The 17,043-nt window shown below is 37.3% G+C and overlaps 3 protein-coding genes and 1 long non-coding RNA gene across 4 annotated transcripts; all 4 read left to right on the top strand.

The window, feature by feature from the left end:
- Window positions 1-7: 7 nt before the first annotated feature.
- LOC147762994 (uncharacterized) lies at window positions 8-1,991 on the top strand. Its single transcript, XM_087010035.1, has 4 exons — window positions 8-266; window positions 414-628; window positions 738-896; window positions 1,195-1,991. The coding sequence occupies exons 1-4, from the start codon at window positions 32-34 to the stop codon at window positions 1,537-1,539; spliced, it is 954 nt and encodes a 317-aa protein (XP_086866161.1). The 5' UTR covers window positions 8-31; the 3' UTR covers window positions 1,540-1,991.
- A 263-nt stretch (window positions 1,992-2,254) lies between these two features.
- Window positions 2,255-6,942, top strand: LOC147762995 (uncharacterized). Its single transcript, XM_087008021.1, has 9 exons — window positions 2,255-2,559; window positions 2,884-3,108; window positions 3,396-3,614; window positions 3,875-4,117; window positions 4,472-4,572; window positions 4,896-5,143; window positions 5,498-5,746; window positions 6,099-6,505; window positions 6,929-6,942. The coding sequence occupies exons 1-9, from the start codon at window positions 2,268-2,270 to the stop codon at window positions 6,940-6,942; spliced, it is 1,998 nt and encodes a 665-aa protein (XP_086864147.1). The 5' UTR covers window positions 2,255-2,267.
- A 2,874-nt stretch (window positions 6,943-9,816) lies between these two features.
- Window positions 9,817-11,458, top strand: LOC147762996 (uncharacterized). Its single transcript, XR_015333656.1, has 3 exons — window positions 9,817-10,573; window positions 10,903-11,015; window positions 11,303-11,458. It is a non-coding gene; the product is annotated as an uncharacterized LOC147762996 (long non-coding RNA).
- A 1,307-nt stretch (window positions 11,459-12,765) lies between these two features.
- LOC147762997 (uncharacterized) lies at window positions 12,766-16,113 on the top strand. The gene is made up of 3 exons (XM_087009464.1): window positions 12,766-13,171; window positions 13,613-13,772; window positions 14,180-16,113. Exons 1-3 carry the CDS (start codon window positions 13,073-13,075, stop codon window positions 14,287-14,289), a joined length of 369 nt encoding a protein of 122 aa, XP_086865590.1. The 5' UTR covers window positions 12,766-13,072; the 3' UTR covers window positions 14,290-16,113.
- The last annotated feature ends 930 nt before the right edge of the window (window positions 16,114-17,043 follow it).

A 17,043-nucleotide genomic window follows, 5' to 3' on the forward strand; every position in this document is an offset into this window, starting at 1 on the left:
TATCATCTCTTATTGTGATCTCTGTCATGGTATGTGGCTGTATGTGATAATTACTCCATTTGCAGCAGTGTTGTCAACTAATTGTTCCTTTTTTTTTTCAGGGGATGATGTACCCCTAACAAAGAAATGGAAGAAGACACTTCCAGTTGTAGACCAAGATTGGATATCAAAGACCTTCTTCCAGTATTCTGCAAGAGGCCCACAGTTTGACTTCAACAGAGTAACCAAGTTGTGGTATGATCCTCCACAGCCAAGCTTATCTAGAGGTAAAACAAGTTGTAATATATTAGTTACAGTTGTATGTCTACTCATTGTTGGGTCACATATATGATTTGACTCATTTAACATGTTGAATCTTTTTGAAACAAACTCTCTGTTCTTTTGTTTTAACCAACTTTAACTCCTTTTCTCAGGGGTGCTGAACAAGCAGGCATGCTTTTTTGGTCATCGTCTGTTTCTGTGGATGCCACGCCACCTATTTCGCTATCAGTTCTCATGTCCCCACTCTCCATGTCAAGGTACCTTAGTGAACGCTGGTGTTCACCAGAAGACAAGAATGGTCCTGGACATCAATGATTATTACATCATAGCAGGAGAAGACTATGAATGTAACAAGTGCAAAAGAAGAGTAAGTTGAATTACCACTCTTGTACTTTTATAATCATACATGTCATGAGAATAATGACACCAATGAAATTATATATATAACCGTGAAATATCTTTATTTTATATGACAGATCATCAGCTGGAGTCAGGGAATTATAGAACAACTGGACCTAACTGAGCGCAGCAAGTTCCCGTGTATCCTGACAGAGAAGTATGCCTGTGATTTAAAGGTTGTCAGGATGATGCGACAGAGGACACTTGGGAACAGCAGTAGTTTACTCTGCCAACAGGTGCAATTTTTATTTCACTTTTCTTGTGACCTCTCACTGGTTTATGTAGAAAATAAAACAACTACTTAATTATACTGCCTTCAATACAGATAACACTCTCCAAGGAAAACTGATAGAGTTAGGCCTTTTCCTGCTTGTGTGTCATCATTGTCTATTAGTTTAATAGTTGGTTGTGGAAGTTGATAATTCCATTGATAAAAGTAATATCAAAATGTATGATAATAATAGAAATAAGAAATTAATGTCAGTGCACATAAGGTTTTAATTTATTTTGATAATGTTGACTTACATTCCTCAGATCACTGAAAATCACGGAGAAACTTACTTGGACAAGTGCCGCCAGTATGCCACCAATTACCTAGACCTTAAGAAAGCAGCAGGAAAAGGCTTAGTAATAGTACCAGATTTTGTAGACCCGCCTCCCATGATGGACATCCCACGGCACCGATGGTTCATGAAAGTGTTCCAGCTGGATGTCATTTCAAGACTAGATTATGAGTTAGCAGAACTCACTTCAATAACTGGGGATATTCTTAAAATTGATTCTACAAAAAAAATTACTAATAAGCTTGCAGGTGAGCTAACAGTTCATGGAGGTACATTAATTCTTATCTCTTTTTCAATGTCATATAACTTAAAATAAGGTTTATGATGGTGGACTTTAGTTTTAAGATAGATTTCAGTCAAGTAATGATGCTAAAACAAAACAAAACCCTGTTCTCTTAAGAAATGTATGAAAGTTACTCCAGCCTTTGATTTCTACAAAAAAAAAAAAAAAAAAAAACATGTAATCTTATTATTATAATTATTATGTATTGGTGAACACTTTTTCCCTTATATTGTGCCATAATCTGACTTTATAGGTGCTAGCAGAGGCACTGCAATGTGGGCTACCAACGTGGGAAACGAGCACGGTCAGGTGCTAATGTCCGTTCTCACTGAAGGCGAGGGGGAAGGCCTGAGGAATATGCTAGATGGTATTGTGACCAGGTACAGGAATGCTGGTGTACCACCCCCAAAAGTTTTGTACACAGACAGAGACTGCTGTGGTAGACAGTGCATCAGCCAGTATTTCAGCTCCTGGCCATTCCTCCATGTAAAGTATGTAGTTTGTAACAAATTACATTGTTTTAAATTACATAATTATACATGTTGCATTGTGTTGTGATAACTGCCAATATGGAAAGATATTAGCACAAATTTTGAAATTGGAATAAGACCTTTTGTACAGGGTAAATTATTTAAATCCTAATACTTGATGGGGGAAATAACAGCAATTGCTCACTTACTCACTTTTCCTCTAATTTGTAGGAGTTTGTACAATACAATTTTTTATTCCATCACTATTTCAGACTTGACTCATGGCACTTTATGCGCCGATTCCCCAATGGCTGCACTACTGACAAACACCAGCTGTATGGTCCTTTTATGGCAAAACTCAGCAGCTGCATATTTAAGATTGACCAGGATGACTATGCACTGCTTAGAAGGGCCAAAAGGGCAGAACTAGTGCAACAAGGGGTTTTGAGCCCATCAGACAGCGATGTGGAGAGGCACATAACTTCGGATGAAGTTGGTCAGCACTGTAAGCGTGCAACAAGGGGAACTGAAGAAACTGAGATTCTGATTTCCCAGTTAATCAGTTCTTTAGATGGTGAAAGAGGTATCCTTTCTTTATTGATTAATTTTATATCAATAAAATAAGCTTTTGCACCTGAACAATTCCACACATTTGTGACTATCAGGCATGTTTTAAGTAATGTTTTACATGGAAGATGATGCATTGTTTATTGTCTTATTATTTCTCAACATTATGGATTTTTTGAGATTAGAAAAAATTGACTTTAGAATGAGAACTATGACAAAAAGTTTCAAGTGTCAAGCAAGTAATGATTTTGTGATTCACACCTACACAGGTAAATAATCATTTCCCAGTTGGACTTTTTATAGTCAATTAATTGAGCTAATGTAAACAATACTTTTTCAGGACTGGATAGCAGTGGTGTACCACTAATAGAAACAACTAAGATGGCTGAAATCTGGGCCAAGCAGAAGACACATGTTTCATGTCTCCAGGATCCCCCAGGTGTGAAACTCTATGTCAAGGTGAACACGATCAAGAAAGGGGGTGTAGAGCTGCCTGTGTACAAATGTGCCAGGGGTTCTACTTCACTTGAAAACTTTCATCTGCACATGGCCAGATTTATTCCAGGTATGGAAATCAAAGTCTTTTATTGAAACATTGTGACCAATTTGAAAATAACTTTTAAAATTTTGTGTACCCTATTACTGGGAATAATGTGTGAACAGTGACGCAAAAATCATAACAAATCACATATGAAAAAAATAAGGATTTTTTACACTTTTCCAGCAATATAGAAATATTAATCATTTTTGTATATGTTGATTATCAAAGCAATAATATTTTGTAAACTAGTAAGTAATCATATGAGATGCTCAATTACTCAATCATTTCATTTTTTTTTTTTTTTTTGGTAGGGTCACTTGCGAAAGATACCAATTTCCAGGTGTACCTCCTGGATGGATTATTCCGTTGGAATGCGGATAGGTTGGCTGATGCAGTCGCCTCTGACCACCAGGGCACTGTTTGTCCAAGGACGTACAGTGGGCCATTGAAGCAAAATATAAATCAGCTGTGGGAGCAAGTGTGTGGACGGCCATTCTTTGAAAATTACAAGCCACCTGCAAAGCACACAGGTTTGTAAAAATAGTTTGAGTATATATGTACATATATTATTAATATCAGTGTCCTCTTTTACATTATTTATTAGTGTTTATCATCATCAGCTCAGTTTTCTTCCCGTTTGTGATGAGTTGGTTGATGAGTTGGTCCCTATTTTTATTGCTCTTAGCTAAATCGCAGCTAAATGTAAGTTGTCAAAGTGCATAAGTTGACTTACAACTTTGGTGGTAAAAATGTTGACTTACGCGAGGTTTACTGTATTTATACATTGTAGGTGAGCTTGTTGGAATTCAATACCTGTACAGCCAGACAGGAAAGGAATTCCCCAGTTTTGGTGTGACTGTAGCAGAGCTGGTGCAGGATGATGAATTGGAGACAGTTGAAACTGGGGATGAAGAATTTGAGGATGCTGAGCAGCTGGTCGTACCTGTGCAAGAAGAAGCCACTGTACAGCCTCAGCCTCGGCAAATTCTTCATATCCCCAGTGATGAAGAATACCGACAAATGATGAGTGAAGGTAAATTTTATCTTAGTGTTCATCATTTACTTGACTTATGCAATATTTCAACATTTCATATACACTTCTGACACTTTGAATATGAAAAGCAACGCATCACCAATTTTATGAACAGAAGTGAAAGAATGATTGTGTGTCTGTTGTTGTTCAAGACCTTGTAATTATCTTGGGAGATTCAGTGTTTTAAAGTCTTCTGGATTAAATGTTTATGCACTTTTGAGTGATACGTTTTGATGATCAGAAAACTTATCTATAATTTCATCCATAAAATCGTGTATTCTTAGATGCTTTTATATTCACTGCAGTGTGAACATAAATAATTCTAGTGCCTCTCTTAAACATTATTCAATTTAGATCCAGATGATGTACCCCCCATTCCCATGCCCTCTATGGACACCATGCCAGAAATGCCTACCATTGTTCCATCTTTTAGTGACAGTGCAACACCCCCTCTGGTAGAAAGTAGCAGCTAGTGAAGTAAGTGATCATATATACATATTGCATATATATATATACGTATTGCATATAAAGTATGCACATGTTTGACACTTTTACCACATTTTGTGCAGTTATTTAACTTGATAGGCATATTTAGACAAACGTTTTTTTTAATATTTTATCCAGAATTTTTAAAGGTAAAGCTGTAGTTAAATTGTAAATATTGAAATAATTTATATTTAAATCACTAATATGTCTGATAAATTCTTGTATTTTAAGATTGAAGCATGCTAATTAATAAGTGCCTGTTAAAAATAAATGATTGCCTTATTATTTTTAGGTTGTTGGACCTGATAATGTGCCTGGATATGATAAGGTTCTGCAGCTTGCTGCGTACCTAGTAGAACTGCGTGAGGTGCAAGCCCTTAGCTTGCACCAGGCTGAACAGGTCGCCTACCTGTGGACACAGTTGTCCGACTATGACAAAAAGAGGACGGTCTTCCCCAAGAGGTTCACCAAGAAGCCTTGGTCGGGAAAGTTTGGTGGGAGGGGAAAGAATGTTGTTCAAGGGGTGGAAAGCATCACTAAGTTAGTACAAACACAAACAAATATAGAGACACTAAGTACCATTTTAGTTTTAATATTATCTATTTGTGTTTGCCTTACACCTGTATGTCACCTTGACATGCAAATAGCCCAGCTACTGTAATGAACTGCTAGAGTAATGGTTAACTAAAAAGGATCTTTACAACTGGAGCAAATATTCACTATGTATTTAATAATAAATTAGACATAAATTGCTGCATGTAGCCTGAATGCTCATATCTGTAAATTTTCACTAGTTCGATCATCTCATTTTTTTCAGGGTGAAACTGTTTGAATATAACCTAGCTTTCATTGTCAATATATTATCCTTAATCCTTTCTATTTGCCATGTTTCAGAGTTGTACTTGGGCCAAATCAAGGGCCAGCACAGTGGCCCAACTGTAACAGATACACTGAGGCCATTTGTGAAAAGTTGCTGACTATTTATCCCGGGGATCAAAAGCGGGATGGCCGGGTATGGACAAGATGGCGGCTTGTCCTTGGGGCATACCACAGCATCAGAAAGGTGGTCCTCAAATCTCAAAAAGTTATGCAAGGCACAGAGCTACAACTCCCCTTGCTTAACAAGAAAACCCTGCTACAATGGTAAGTATAAAATAAATTTCCTTTTGAACGTTTCAGAGAAAATGATTTTTGACTTTTTCTTTAAATAAATATCAAATGAAAACCATTTTTTGATTCTTTTAATGCATCAAATGGAATTACTTTAAAACTTTGACATTGAATAAAGATAAAAAAACAACATTTTTGTTCCTTTTAATGCATGAGATGAAATTACTTTAAGACTTTGCCATTGAATAAAAATCAAAGAAATGCTATAAATTATTTTAATCTTAACTTAAGCTTGCAAGTAATCAACTTGTTTTTGCGATAAGAGCCATTTTAATGTAGGCATTTCACTGTATATTAAAAATAATCTGTGACAATTTGATTTCAGGTACAACAAGGAAGAGAAGAAGATGGAGCAGAAAATCCTTCTGCAGGGCATCAGCATGCCTAAGCCACCTATGACTGGAAGTGGCTTCCCTGAGGCCCGGCAGAGACCATCTGTTCTGCCTTCTGTTCAGGCACCAGTATTTCAATTTAAATCTCCACAGAGTACTGTAGGCCCTCCACGGAAAAAGACAAGGTTTCCCCCTATAGCTCCGGCTTCAGCTTCAACTAGCAGCAACCCTATTTTCATTCTCCCAGTACCTACAGCTACAGCAACAGCTTCAGCAACAGCAACAGCTCCAGCAGCAGCAACAGCTCCAGCAACAGCAACAGCTCCAGCAGCAGCTACAGCCACAGCCAGAGCTCCAACAAAAGCCAAAAGAACCTACACCAGTCCGGAATTCATCAGATGTAGCAAATGTGGCCAAAACAGGAAGGATTCACAAACTCACAGATCATATATGTTCAAAATATTTTGTGCAGCTTCAGAAAATATTTCGTTTGAAGAATGGAGGAAGGAGGTGAAAGAAAAAATGGACAGGGAGAGAAAACTGAAAAAAAAATAGGACTTGTTATGAACAGTGTGTCTCTGTTTGATTTATTTATTTATTTATTTATTTATTTATTTATTTATTTTGCAAAACCAATTTTTTAATGCTGCCTTTTGTGCTGTTTTTCACATACATTTTAATTCATATGTGACAAAATAGTACAGAAGAAGGTTCCAAGCCCTTGTAAAAGCAGAGGAAAATTTTGATTTTGCATTGCAATTGGTATTTTATCTCACTTTGTTAGACGAATTTTTGTACTCATGAAAGAATTTTTGCTCAACAGATTTTGTGATTTAGTTCATAAGCTGGAAGTTGAATTCACAACAGGTAAAATAAGTTACTGTTATGATATATTTGGCCCATTAAAGCCTTTGTGACAATCTATTTTAACCTTCTTTAACACCTAATTTTTTCCTCTTCTTTTACCTTCAGCAATTTTTTTTCACAGAAAGTTTCAGTCTGTTGTAGGTGTGATAAGCTGTGTCAACACATGGTAGTTCAGAGAGCGGCCTTACACGTGGCATAAGGCACGTTGTGCCCTGCATTTAGAGAGCCACATGTAAGAGGTGATAGATACAATACGAGTCGCCGAGCTTTGCGTGAAATATAACGAGTGTATTGTCGAGCCGCAGGCCTCTGTTTGGCTACTTCTCTAGTGAGTAACGGGAGTGTAACAGACCCTGGAAGGCACTCGTGCATGACGTGCTTGTATGTCGAATCTTTGACTTGATATTTTGTCAATGGTCGAATACAGCACGGCCGAATCCTTTGTTCTACGCGCTAGCCGTGGTTTAAATCTGAGTTATGACAAACATTCAATAAAGTGAACACTGTGTGAGTGTTATTTATTTATCTATTTATTTATTTCTTTATTTCTTTCTTTATTTATTTATTTTGTGACTCCTGTCATCAGTCAAGAGTTCTCTTTATTTTAAGAGGCCGTATACACCTCAGTTTACAAGCTATATCAGAATCAGTGCACCGTTCCGTTGGCCTTTTACGAACTAAAAACTTATGCGTTTTGTATTAAGTTCAAATTAAATTAACCACAAAATTAAACATTGTAGAATTTCTGTATGTTTTTAATAAAGGCTACCCAAACATTTAATATCTTGATGTAAACTTCATATCACTTCCTCCCCTAGTGATGATGTTATTGACACAAAAATTAATAACAAGAGCAATTGTGGTAGTTGTGATTTCAAAGCTGATGCAATCAAAATTGTTCAAAAGCTATTTGTATAATTGTATGTTAAATAAATTGAATTTATCTGTCAACGTTTATACATACGTTTCTACTCATAGTCTTTAAAGTCTGTTAAAACATTCTTCTGAGCACATTTTGTCTCTCATCTGCAATTTCGTGATATCTGAAATGTTGGCTCTGGTTCCCGAATTTCCATTTTGTTTTCAAATTCTTTGTATTTTTAGGTGGAAGTAGAAATCATGTGCTCTTAAATACTGTTGAGCGCCCACTGCTTATCCAATGGAAATTTTAAAATAGCTCATCGTTCAAAAAATCTTGATATTTAAATCAAAACATATTCAAAGAATTAAAAATCTTTCCTCATCAAATTTATCCTAATTGTATGCCAATGTAGTTATAAAGTGCGATTTGTTCGTTGAAATGAGAAGAAATCAGGACTATTTTGCACTTAAAGTGTAACATCGATGTTGGGGATTCGAACCCGCTTACTTTTCTCTACGCTGCTGATATTTCATCTAGACGCCTTGCTTATGAGCCTTTGTGGACGCTGCTGACAACCTTGGACATAAAAAAAGTTATGTCCAAGTGACAACCAACTGAAAATTACCAATACTTCTCGCTTCGTGTTTATAACTGTACGGGCATCAAGTATGTAGGACTTACATTTCTATGTATATATAAGAGAAAATTATGTCCGCCAGGAATATATGTCCTAGCTACGTTTAACTAAGACTGGGAATCTAGGCCCGGGAGGGACAGTACATCATTAAACTCTACCAGGGCGACAGATCGATTTTTCACAGACATTAACAGATATGTCTCTAGATAAATAGACAGTAATTTGGCTTTTTCCGTTTTTCCCTATATAATCTGTCGCCCTGATTGAGGGTAGTAAATGGTAAGGAAGGCACGTCCATAGGACATGTTCCCAGGTACGGAGTTCGGTAGGCCCTCCGTTCCCGGGGTCCACTCCTTTCACACAGAAAGTTCGTGTGACAGAAAGTTCGCTCTCCATAAAGTTATAATGGTTAGTTTGACCCAAGTGGGCCAAAATCTAGGGCGAGACTCACCTGTACAAATGGATGGGAAGCGGACTCTCTGTCATGGGGGACTTTCTGGTACATGACAAGATGTGAAAGGATGCCAGTGACCACTCGGACTTATGGCAATGTTAAAATGACCACCAGTGCAGTTTTCAACCGAGGTTTAAGGGAATAAAGTAAACGTATAAATGAGAAATATTTAATTTTTATGTAATTGTCTTATTTTTATCTTTTTTTTCTACACTCATCCTACTTTCATTTAAGTACTGATAACCCGAAGCCATGAAGGGAGGAGTCCGTTGTTAATTTTTACCTATTATTTTTGTTTTAGTTAGTTTTTATGCAAAAAAATATTCAATTGGTTCTACTGCCTGGTATAGGTTAATCAAGATTGTTCATATTACCTGCTTTTTTTTATTTCGTAAAATCACAATAACTTGGTTTTTCATTTATCAGAATAACAGGTCGGTTGATTACAACATGTATTTCAGAGTCCTGAAATGGCTGTACATGCTAAGTCCAGTGTACTCACTATGATTCACTACAATCAAAACAACCATGCTCCCTCGGGCTGCCTCAACAATGCAGTCACCGTACGCCCTATTACGTTATCCTCGTTTTGGATCAGTGTTCGAAAACACACGCACTATAGTGGACTGTGAACAGTTCACAGCTACCTGTACCAGTCTAACGGACATCGTGCAAATCATTATTTTGGGGAGAAGGTATGTTGCTCAGCAATTATCATCAACGTTGCCTGTATATTTCGAAGTCGCAGCTTAATCTTATTACTCTCATTGTAAATAAAAATGATGAACAGAATAATAAAAACAAAAAATAGTAAATAATATGTATATGTTAATAAGATATTATAATCAAATTTGCGCATCACTATCAAACGCTATCCCATATGAACAAGTTGACCGTTGGTGACAACAAGAACGCCACCACGTGGCTATAATTCACTGAAGGTATAAAAACGCGAAGATTTGAAATTGCGTTCATTAAACAGCAGACAGATCTGGAGCAACAGGAAGGATGCTATGTGCTGCGCCCCGTATCAAGCAAAAAGGACAAAGGAGTCAACTCACATCTCTTCGAATCTTTTCCTCGTCCCAAGTCATCGCATCGCTCATCGACATATTGTTTCTTGCACACGCAGTCGTCTGGATGATGGATTCGACGTTTCTCAAAGCTGGCCAGCTAAAACCTTCGCTTCTCTCTACGAGGAATCGATCCCCAGGAATCTTCGCAGGATACATCATCGCCACCTGCTGTTGTGGGCAATATTGTTGTAGTGTCATTGCATTCCTTGTATTCCAGGTTTCTTTTTATTACAGGTCCAGCTGACATAGGATAGAAAAATCATTAATCCGTTTTTCTTTCTGTTTACAGAACTCGATTATGGTATTTCTCGATAGAGCTCCCACTGACAACTGCAAGGAGAAGAGGGCCATATCTACACTATAATCTTTGGTGCCAGCGAGTCCAGTCGTGGTATGTCTACAAGGTGGCTGCATTGGGGAAGCACCCAGCGAGTCCTGCCATGGTCTGTCTACAAGATGGCTGCATTGGGGAAGCATCCAGCGAGTCCTGCCATGGTCTGTCTACAAGATGGCTGCATTGGGGAAGCGCTCAAGGCATATTGGTGTTTCACTGAGATGGAAAACCCTTAAAGGTAACCCGTGATATTTGGGAGAGAAGTAGATTAAATTTTTACAGTCTGCGTCATAAACCTTTCATCTTATTGGCCATTCGGATATTAACTCTCCTAAAATCTATTGGTCTGAGTCAGGGTTCATATTTTCAATAAAACAGAATTGCAATTTAATATAATTATCAACAAGACCATGACATTTTAAGAATCATGTTGTAATAGTTACATTGAAAAGTAAATCAAATTAAAAGCTCATTTGAAAACTTAAAATTCTAACGTTTTAAGGCTAGTAGGTTGGGTGGAGCGAAGAGGTAAAGAGAGAAACTAATGTCTTGAAATTTGTTTTTAAGTTGAGGTAGTAAGCATTGGCGACCGCCTGGCCTGATGAAAGCCCACTTAAACTAGGTTAAAATGAGAGCCCTTGCCTAGTTGTGACACCACTGGGATTTAAAAACCCTTCAAGGTAAGATATGGGCCAAGGTAGGGTGAAAAATTGTCATTCATTCTATAGATATTACAAATACTTGGTCAACTTTTCTCAGGTTCATTAAAGATTCAATCAAATGAAAAGCTCTTCTGAAAATTCTAATGGTCATAACACTTAAGTCACACATTCTGAAAATTTTACTTGTCCAAGCAATAATTAGTATTTCAGTCATTGATTACACAGAAAATTGAAATTTTGATAAAACAAAAGCTTGGCAATTCAATAAACAGTCTTGGTAATAATTGGAAGTGTTGTCGTTTTAGACAACAAAAAAGGAGACGAGCCCCTGGAAAATCCCAGCGTGAAAACAAAGTGGCTAGACAGCAAGAAGTGCAACGACCTGATGATGCTGGGTTTGCCTTGGAAGAGCACAGACAGTGACTTTCTTCTCACAGTTTGGTGAAGTCATCATGGCACAGGTACTCACTGCTACTCCTTAAGACCACTGGTATGGATTTCACGAAAGAAGTATTTTAACTCAGTCTTTAATTTTAGGCCAGAAGTATAAAAAAGGAGCTGCCCCGAGTTACTACTGGTATCAATTGATAGCGGTTACGTTTTTGTAATAAAACCCAATACTATTTTAAGTGTACTGCTAGCGTTGTAGACTGCTTTTGATGCACAAATTTTATGAAAATAAAACCAACTAAATCTTTAAACTAAATCTATATTAATAGAAAACGAACATCTAATCATAATTATTCAAAACATGTTATTTATGCTAAAAAGTTCATAAATATTTGGAGGTGTGTGATTGATAACATTGTTGGAGCTCGGAACACTTTCAAGAGGCAGCCCACTGTCACTTGGAATGAATTCCTTCAATCCTTGACAATTAATAACATTCAAAACATGTTTTTGGTAGACAGTATATTAACCACAAAAATGTTTTTCTTCGGCCATTGAACACACTTGGGATAAACGACTTTTTCAAAATTGGTACAATGGGGAAGGGAAATATAGGGAAAACTATTAACAATTCTCCTTTTTGTTTTCAGAATGCAATTATGGCAATTCCAGATAGAGCTCCCATTTTTCGTAAGAAGTGCAAAAATAGGGGCAGATTTTATTCATACCAATCAATTCTGGTGCCTGGGTAATGATCCCTGCCACGGACTGTTTATAAGGTGGCTCCCTGGGGAACATCAGAAGCGTATGGTGTTTCACTGAAATGGAAACCTTTCACCCCGCAATAGGTAACTCGTGTTATTGGGAAGAGTAATACACTAGTCATTTTCTCTCGTTACGGAACTGGACAACAGTTCACGTTTGATCATGTCTTAACATTTTGAAGTCAGATTTAAAACAAGCATCTAATTATAATTCTTGAAAACTTATTTTTGCTAAATAGTCGGTTTATATTTTGGGTGAGTGAGGTTGATAACATTGTTGTCGTGTCATTGCATATATTTCCTTGTATTCCAAGTTTCTTCTTGGTAAAGCATAGAAAACTCATTAATCCGTTTTACTTTGTTTACAGAAATCAAGGTGACTGCATTGTAGGAAGCGTCCAAGGAGTCCTGCCAGGGTCTGTCTGCGAGGTGGCTGCATTGGAGGAAGCGTCCAGCGAGGCCTGCCATGGGCTGTCTACGAGATGGCTACATTGGGGAGGAGTCCAAGACATATGATGTTTCACTGAGATGGAAAATCCTTAAAGGTATTGTGTCACTGGGATGGGGGGGGGGGGGGGGGGGGGGGAGGATAGAAAACTCGTTAATTTGTTTTACTTTGTTTACAGAAAGCAATGTGGCTGCATTGCGGGAAACGTCCAGTGAGTCCTGCCAGGGTCTGTCTGCGAGGTGGCTGCATTGGAGGAAGCGTCAAAGGCATATGTTTCACCAAGATGGAAAATCCTTCAAAGTATTGTGTCATTGGGATGGGGGGGGGGGAGGATAGAAAACTCGTTAATCCCTGTTACTTTCTGTTTATGAGGTAGCTGCATCGGTGGAGGTAGCCAGCAAGACCTGCCATGGTCTATCTTCAAGGTGGCTGAATAGGAGGAAGTGTCCAGCGAGGCCTGCCATAGGGTGTCCATGAGGTTACTGCATTGGAGGAAGCGTTCAGCGAGGCCTTCCATGGTCTGTCTACGAGGTGGCTGCATTGGAGGAAGCGTCCAGCGAGGTCTGCAATGGGTAAGTGTTCAAGACATATGGCGTTTCACTGGCTCGATGATGTAAATTCTCAATAGAGTTCCCACTGTCAACCTCAAGGTAACGCTTATTATTTGGGAATAGAAATAGAATTTTTCGTTGCAGTTTTTTCCATAAACCGATCGATCACCTTGCTGGCCATTCGGACCTTAACTATCCTAAAATCTACTGGTCTGAATCCGGGTTCAGTTGTCCGAATAAAAATAAATAAAACTGGACTGGATTGCAATATAATATTATTATTAACAAGGCCTCGACATTTTTAGAATCATGACGTAACAGTTACATTGAAAATGAAATTAAATAAAAAGCTTTTTTGAAAACTTAGACAAAAGTCTAACAGAGAATTAAAACATAGATAAAACAAAAGCTTCGTAATTCAATAAACGGCCTTAGTAATAACTGGAAGTGTTACCGTTTTAGACAACAAAACGAAAAGGAGATGGGACCTTGGAAAATCCCAACGTGAACACAAAACAGCTTGTCAGCAAGAAGTGCAGTGGCCTGATGGTGCTGGGTTTACCCTGGAAGAGCACAGACGATGACTTTCTTCTCACAGTTTGGAGACGTCATTATGGCACAGGTACTCATTGCTACTCCTTAAGACCACTGTTATGGATTTCATGAAAGAAGTTTTTTTAGTTAGTCTTCAATTTTAGATCCAAAAGATAAAAATGGAGCAGTGCAAAGATATAACTGGTATCAAATGATAGTAGTTGCTTTTTTTGTAATAAAGTGTGTTTTAGTGCTTAAGTCTTCTAGTGGTTTAAACGCCGTTGTATTTTTCCTTTTCCTTTGTTAAAACTGTAATTTTTGAGTCTGAAGTAAAGCCTTATGAAAACCAAAATATTTATTACTTTTTTAAAAGTTACTTTTTAAAAACGTCTTGTAAATACCAGTGAGCAACATGTTCTTTGTTGTAATTACTGCAAGCTTTCCATTGCTTTTCAAACATTTGTGTGAAAGTTGCATCTCATTTGTACCCTGTAGGCTACGAATGGGGAGTTTTCCAGAAACGATGTCCAAACGCAGATACCTTCAATCCTAGACCAAATGTCCAAGATGCACTAGCAACAAGCACCTGTGGCCACTTTCATTGATGATCGGATGCCCTAGCAGTCTTTAAAAGGACACAGATTGTTCTGCAAACAAAATTAGAGAATGTGGAATGGTAGTGAAGAGCGCTATCCTGAATGTAAGAGGAATACTGGTGCAATCTAGTTATGTGCCCAAGTCTCTTGGATATTGAGATTTTTTGCGGTTCATAGATCAGACATGAGCGGAATGAAATTGCATTTAGTTTTTTTTTTTCACTTATGACAGTGAGACATTTTATTTTTTAAAATAGCTTAAATGAAAACTGAAGTTCAGGATGATCATCCTTAATTCCATTAATGATCAATTGAATAAGATGAATTGTGGTTCTGTATGAAATTTCTAAGCCTGCATCTACAGTTATTATAACTATTTTAGAAATTAACATCGAATATCCAGTTTTGCTTTATCCACATTCTCAGTGCAAATCACAATGTTCTGCTCACAAAAACATCAGTATTTTACCACCACTTATGGTCGTCTGTGTTTTATCTAAATCTTAGTGAGGTAGTCCTTTTTCATATTTGTGCTTTTGATGATGTGGAGTTGTTCGTCAGTATAACGTTTGAGAAGATCATAACTAACCCGCACACTAATTATAACTAACCCACCTTCACAACTATGTAAAATCTGACTTGGTGTAAATGCTTTTACATGGAGGTTTTACATTGATGGCTTGTGCAAAATCTGTGATGAAATATTTTACGTTGGAGAAAATATTACATTACATTTTTGCACAGTCTGTGCCTCGTGAGGGATGGCTGGGTGCACACAGTCGTCTCTCAAGATAGAGGATAGCACATTACTAATATTTTGATTTTCTCAAGTGTTATGATTGACAAACATATCCACTTCATCACATATGCACCTTTTTCTCCGGCTCATAAGAAACTATGATGAAATTTACATGGACGATCGTAGAGTGTAATGTGATATCTGAAATATTTCGAAGCAAGCTTGCTTTATTCTTTACTTGTATCATAGAGGTCTTTGCGATTTCAGGGCAAAATTACATTTTAGAAACTTCCTATATTAAGCTGTCACATGTTAAAGTTAAGTTTAAATCATTGAGGTACCTGGGTAATAATCTTATTACCTGAACTTGTTATGTATTTTACAGTATAAAGAACTGTTATCACGTTTTGAAGGATGCTTTCAGTTGTTAAAGGATTGAGTAACTTTATTCATGGCTTCATTCCCTTGGATAAAGTTAAAATTAGTCTCGGTTAAATTGTGATAAGTCTCTAGTAAATGTTTTAATTGGCTTCAGTACCACTTCTCTAAGAATTATTTTGATAAATCCTCGTGCTTCATCTCGTGTATAGTATATATAGAGAATAGTTTGTAGTCACGAGAAAGTTTATTCAGTCACACCATGCTGTCTAAAATTGGACGATATTCTTAAACTATAAGGTACCGTGCCAATGAATAAACCGATGCTGACATGGTATAAAGACTGAAGTATCTAGGCGTGGGCACTTTCCCGGCATTCCCCACGAAGGGTTTAGACGGGTTTTTCCCCACGGCCCGCAACCATCGGATACCAGCTTCCGACCACAAGACCAGCACTGTCGGACTGTATGCGTTCTGATGTTACATGAAAAAGACGGGGATGGAAAATCTTGAAACTTTCAATAATACTACAATTTATTGATTCATTGCGTTCGCATGATTCATAAATGATTACCAAAGTACTTTTGATATCGAATAGATGAATAAAAATATTCTAGAATTTTCTTTTTGTTAAAAAAAAACGGAAGGCGTGTACAGACGGCAAAATAATCACCAGACCACAGCTATATTTTAAATGAGTTGCATCAGTTATTTATCAGCCGAAATTCTCTTGTCTTCAATTGTTTGCGATTTCTGTCACATTGATTTTTTCCATAATGTCCAGGTAATGAAATGATTTTTGGTTTTGGAAACAAAGCTGCGGTGTTGCATAATTTTTTTTCTCCAGGAATAACTCGAGCCGACACCAAGACCTTCCCGAGGCGGATAAGTCCCTAGAACTATCTTGCATAAATAAATCCCGCTGTAGATACAAGAATCCAACACCTCTCGATTTTATTGAAGGGGGACATTATATAAAGGGGCAGATCCAGGATTTCTTAGTGAGGGGTTCGTTTTTATTGCCTCCCCCCCCCCCCCCCCACCCACCACTCACACACACGAAAAAAAAAGCATTTTTCAAAACTTCAAATTTTTTCTAGATTTATTACCGTCTACATCCACACATAGCCAGTTTGGACAAATGACAGTAAGCCTAAACCTCCTTTAAAAAACATGAATTTATACTTGTCTGCTTTGTGAGGATTCCCATGTTGGCCACCCAGACGCCTTTGGTTGGTTAAAAGAATTCATTTTAATCATTAAAACTAGCAAGAATTATTATGATATATATTTATATTTAAGAGACGTAAAATTTATATCTCTACTCTTCATGATATTTTTCAACATTGAAAAGGCGATATTAGCGCGGCGTAAATTTCTAAAACCGAGGCAAATGCACTAGCTACATGTATTACGAGTTTATCAAGGTAAACAAGGCTTTATAACTCAGATTTGTTTAATATTTGAGCGAAATATATAATGATGACGGGTTTGATGCTAAATAATGACAAGCTTACACCAAGGAGTTATAACAGAAGCCTTCTGTTATAACTCCTTGCTTACACCAACAGACATACATAATGTATTTAATTTGTCATTGATCAACTAAAAGAGGCTTTTTGTTTTTGGTTGAGGGTTTTTAAAAA

The sequence above is a fragment of the Lingula anatina genome, chromosome 3, assembly GCF_051362555.1.
Source record: "Lingula anatina isolate TDL-2025a chromosome 3, LinAna3.0, whole genome shotgun sequence".
NCBI classification, from domain to species: Eukaryota; Metazoa; Brachiopoda; class Lingulata; order Lingulida; family Lingulidae; genus Lingula; species Lingula anatina.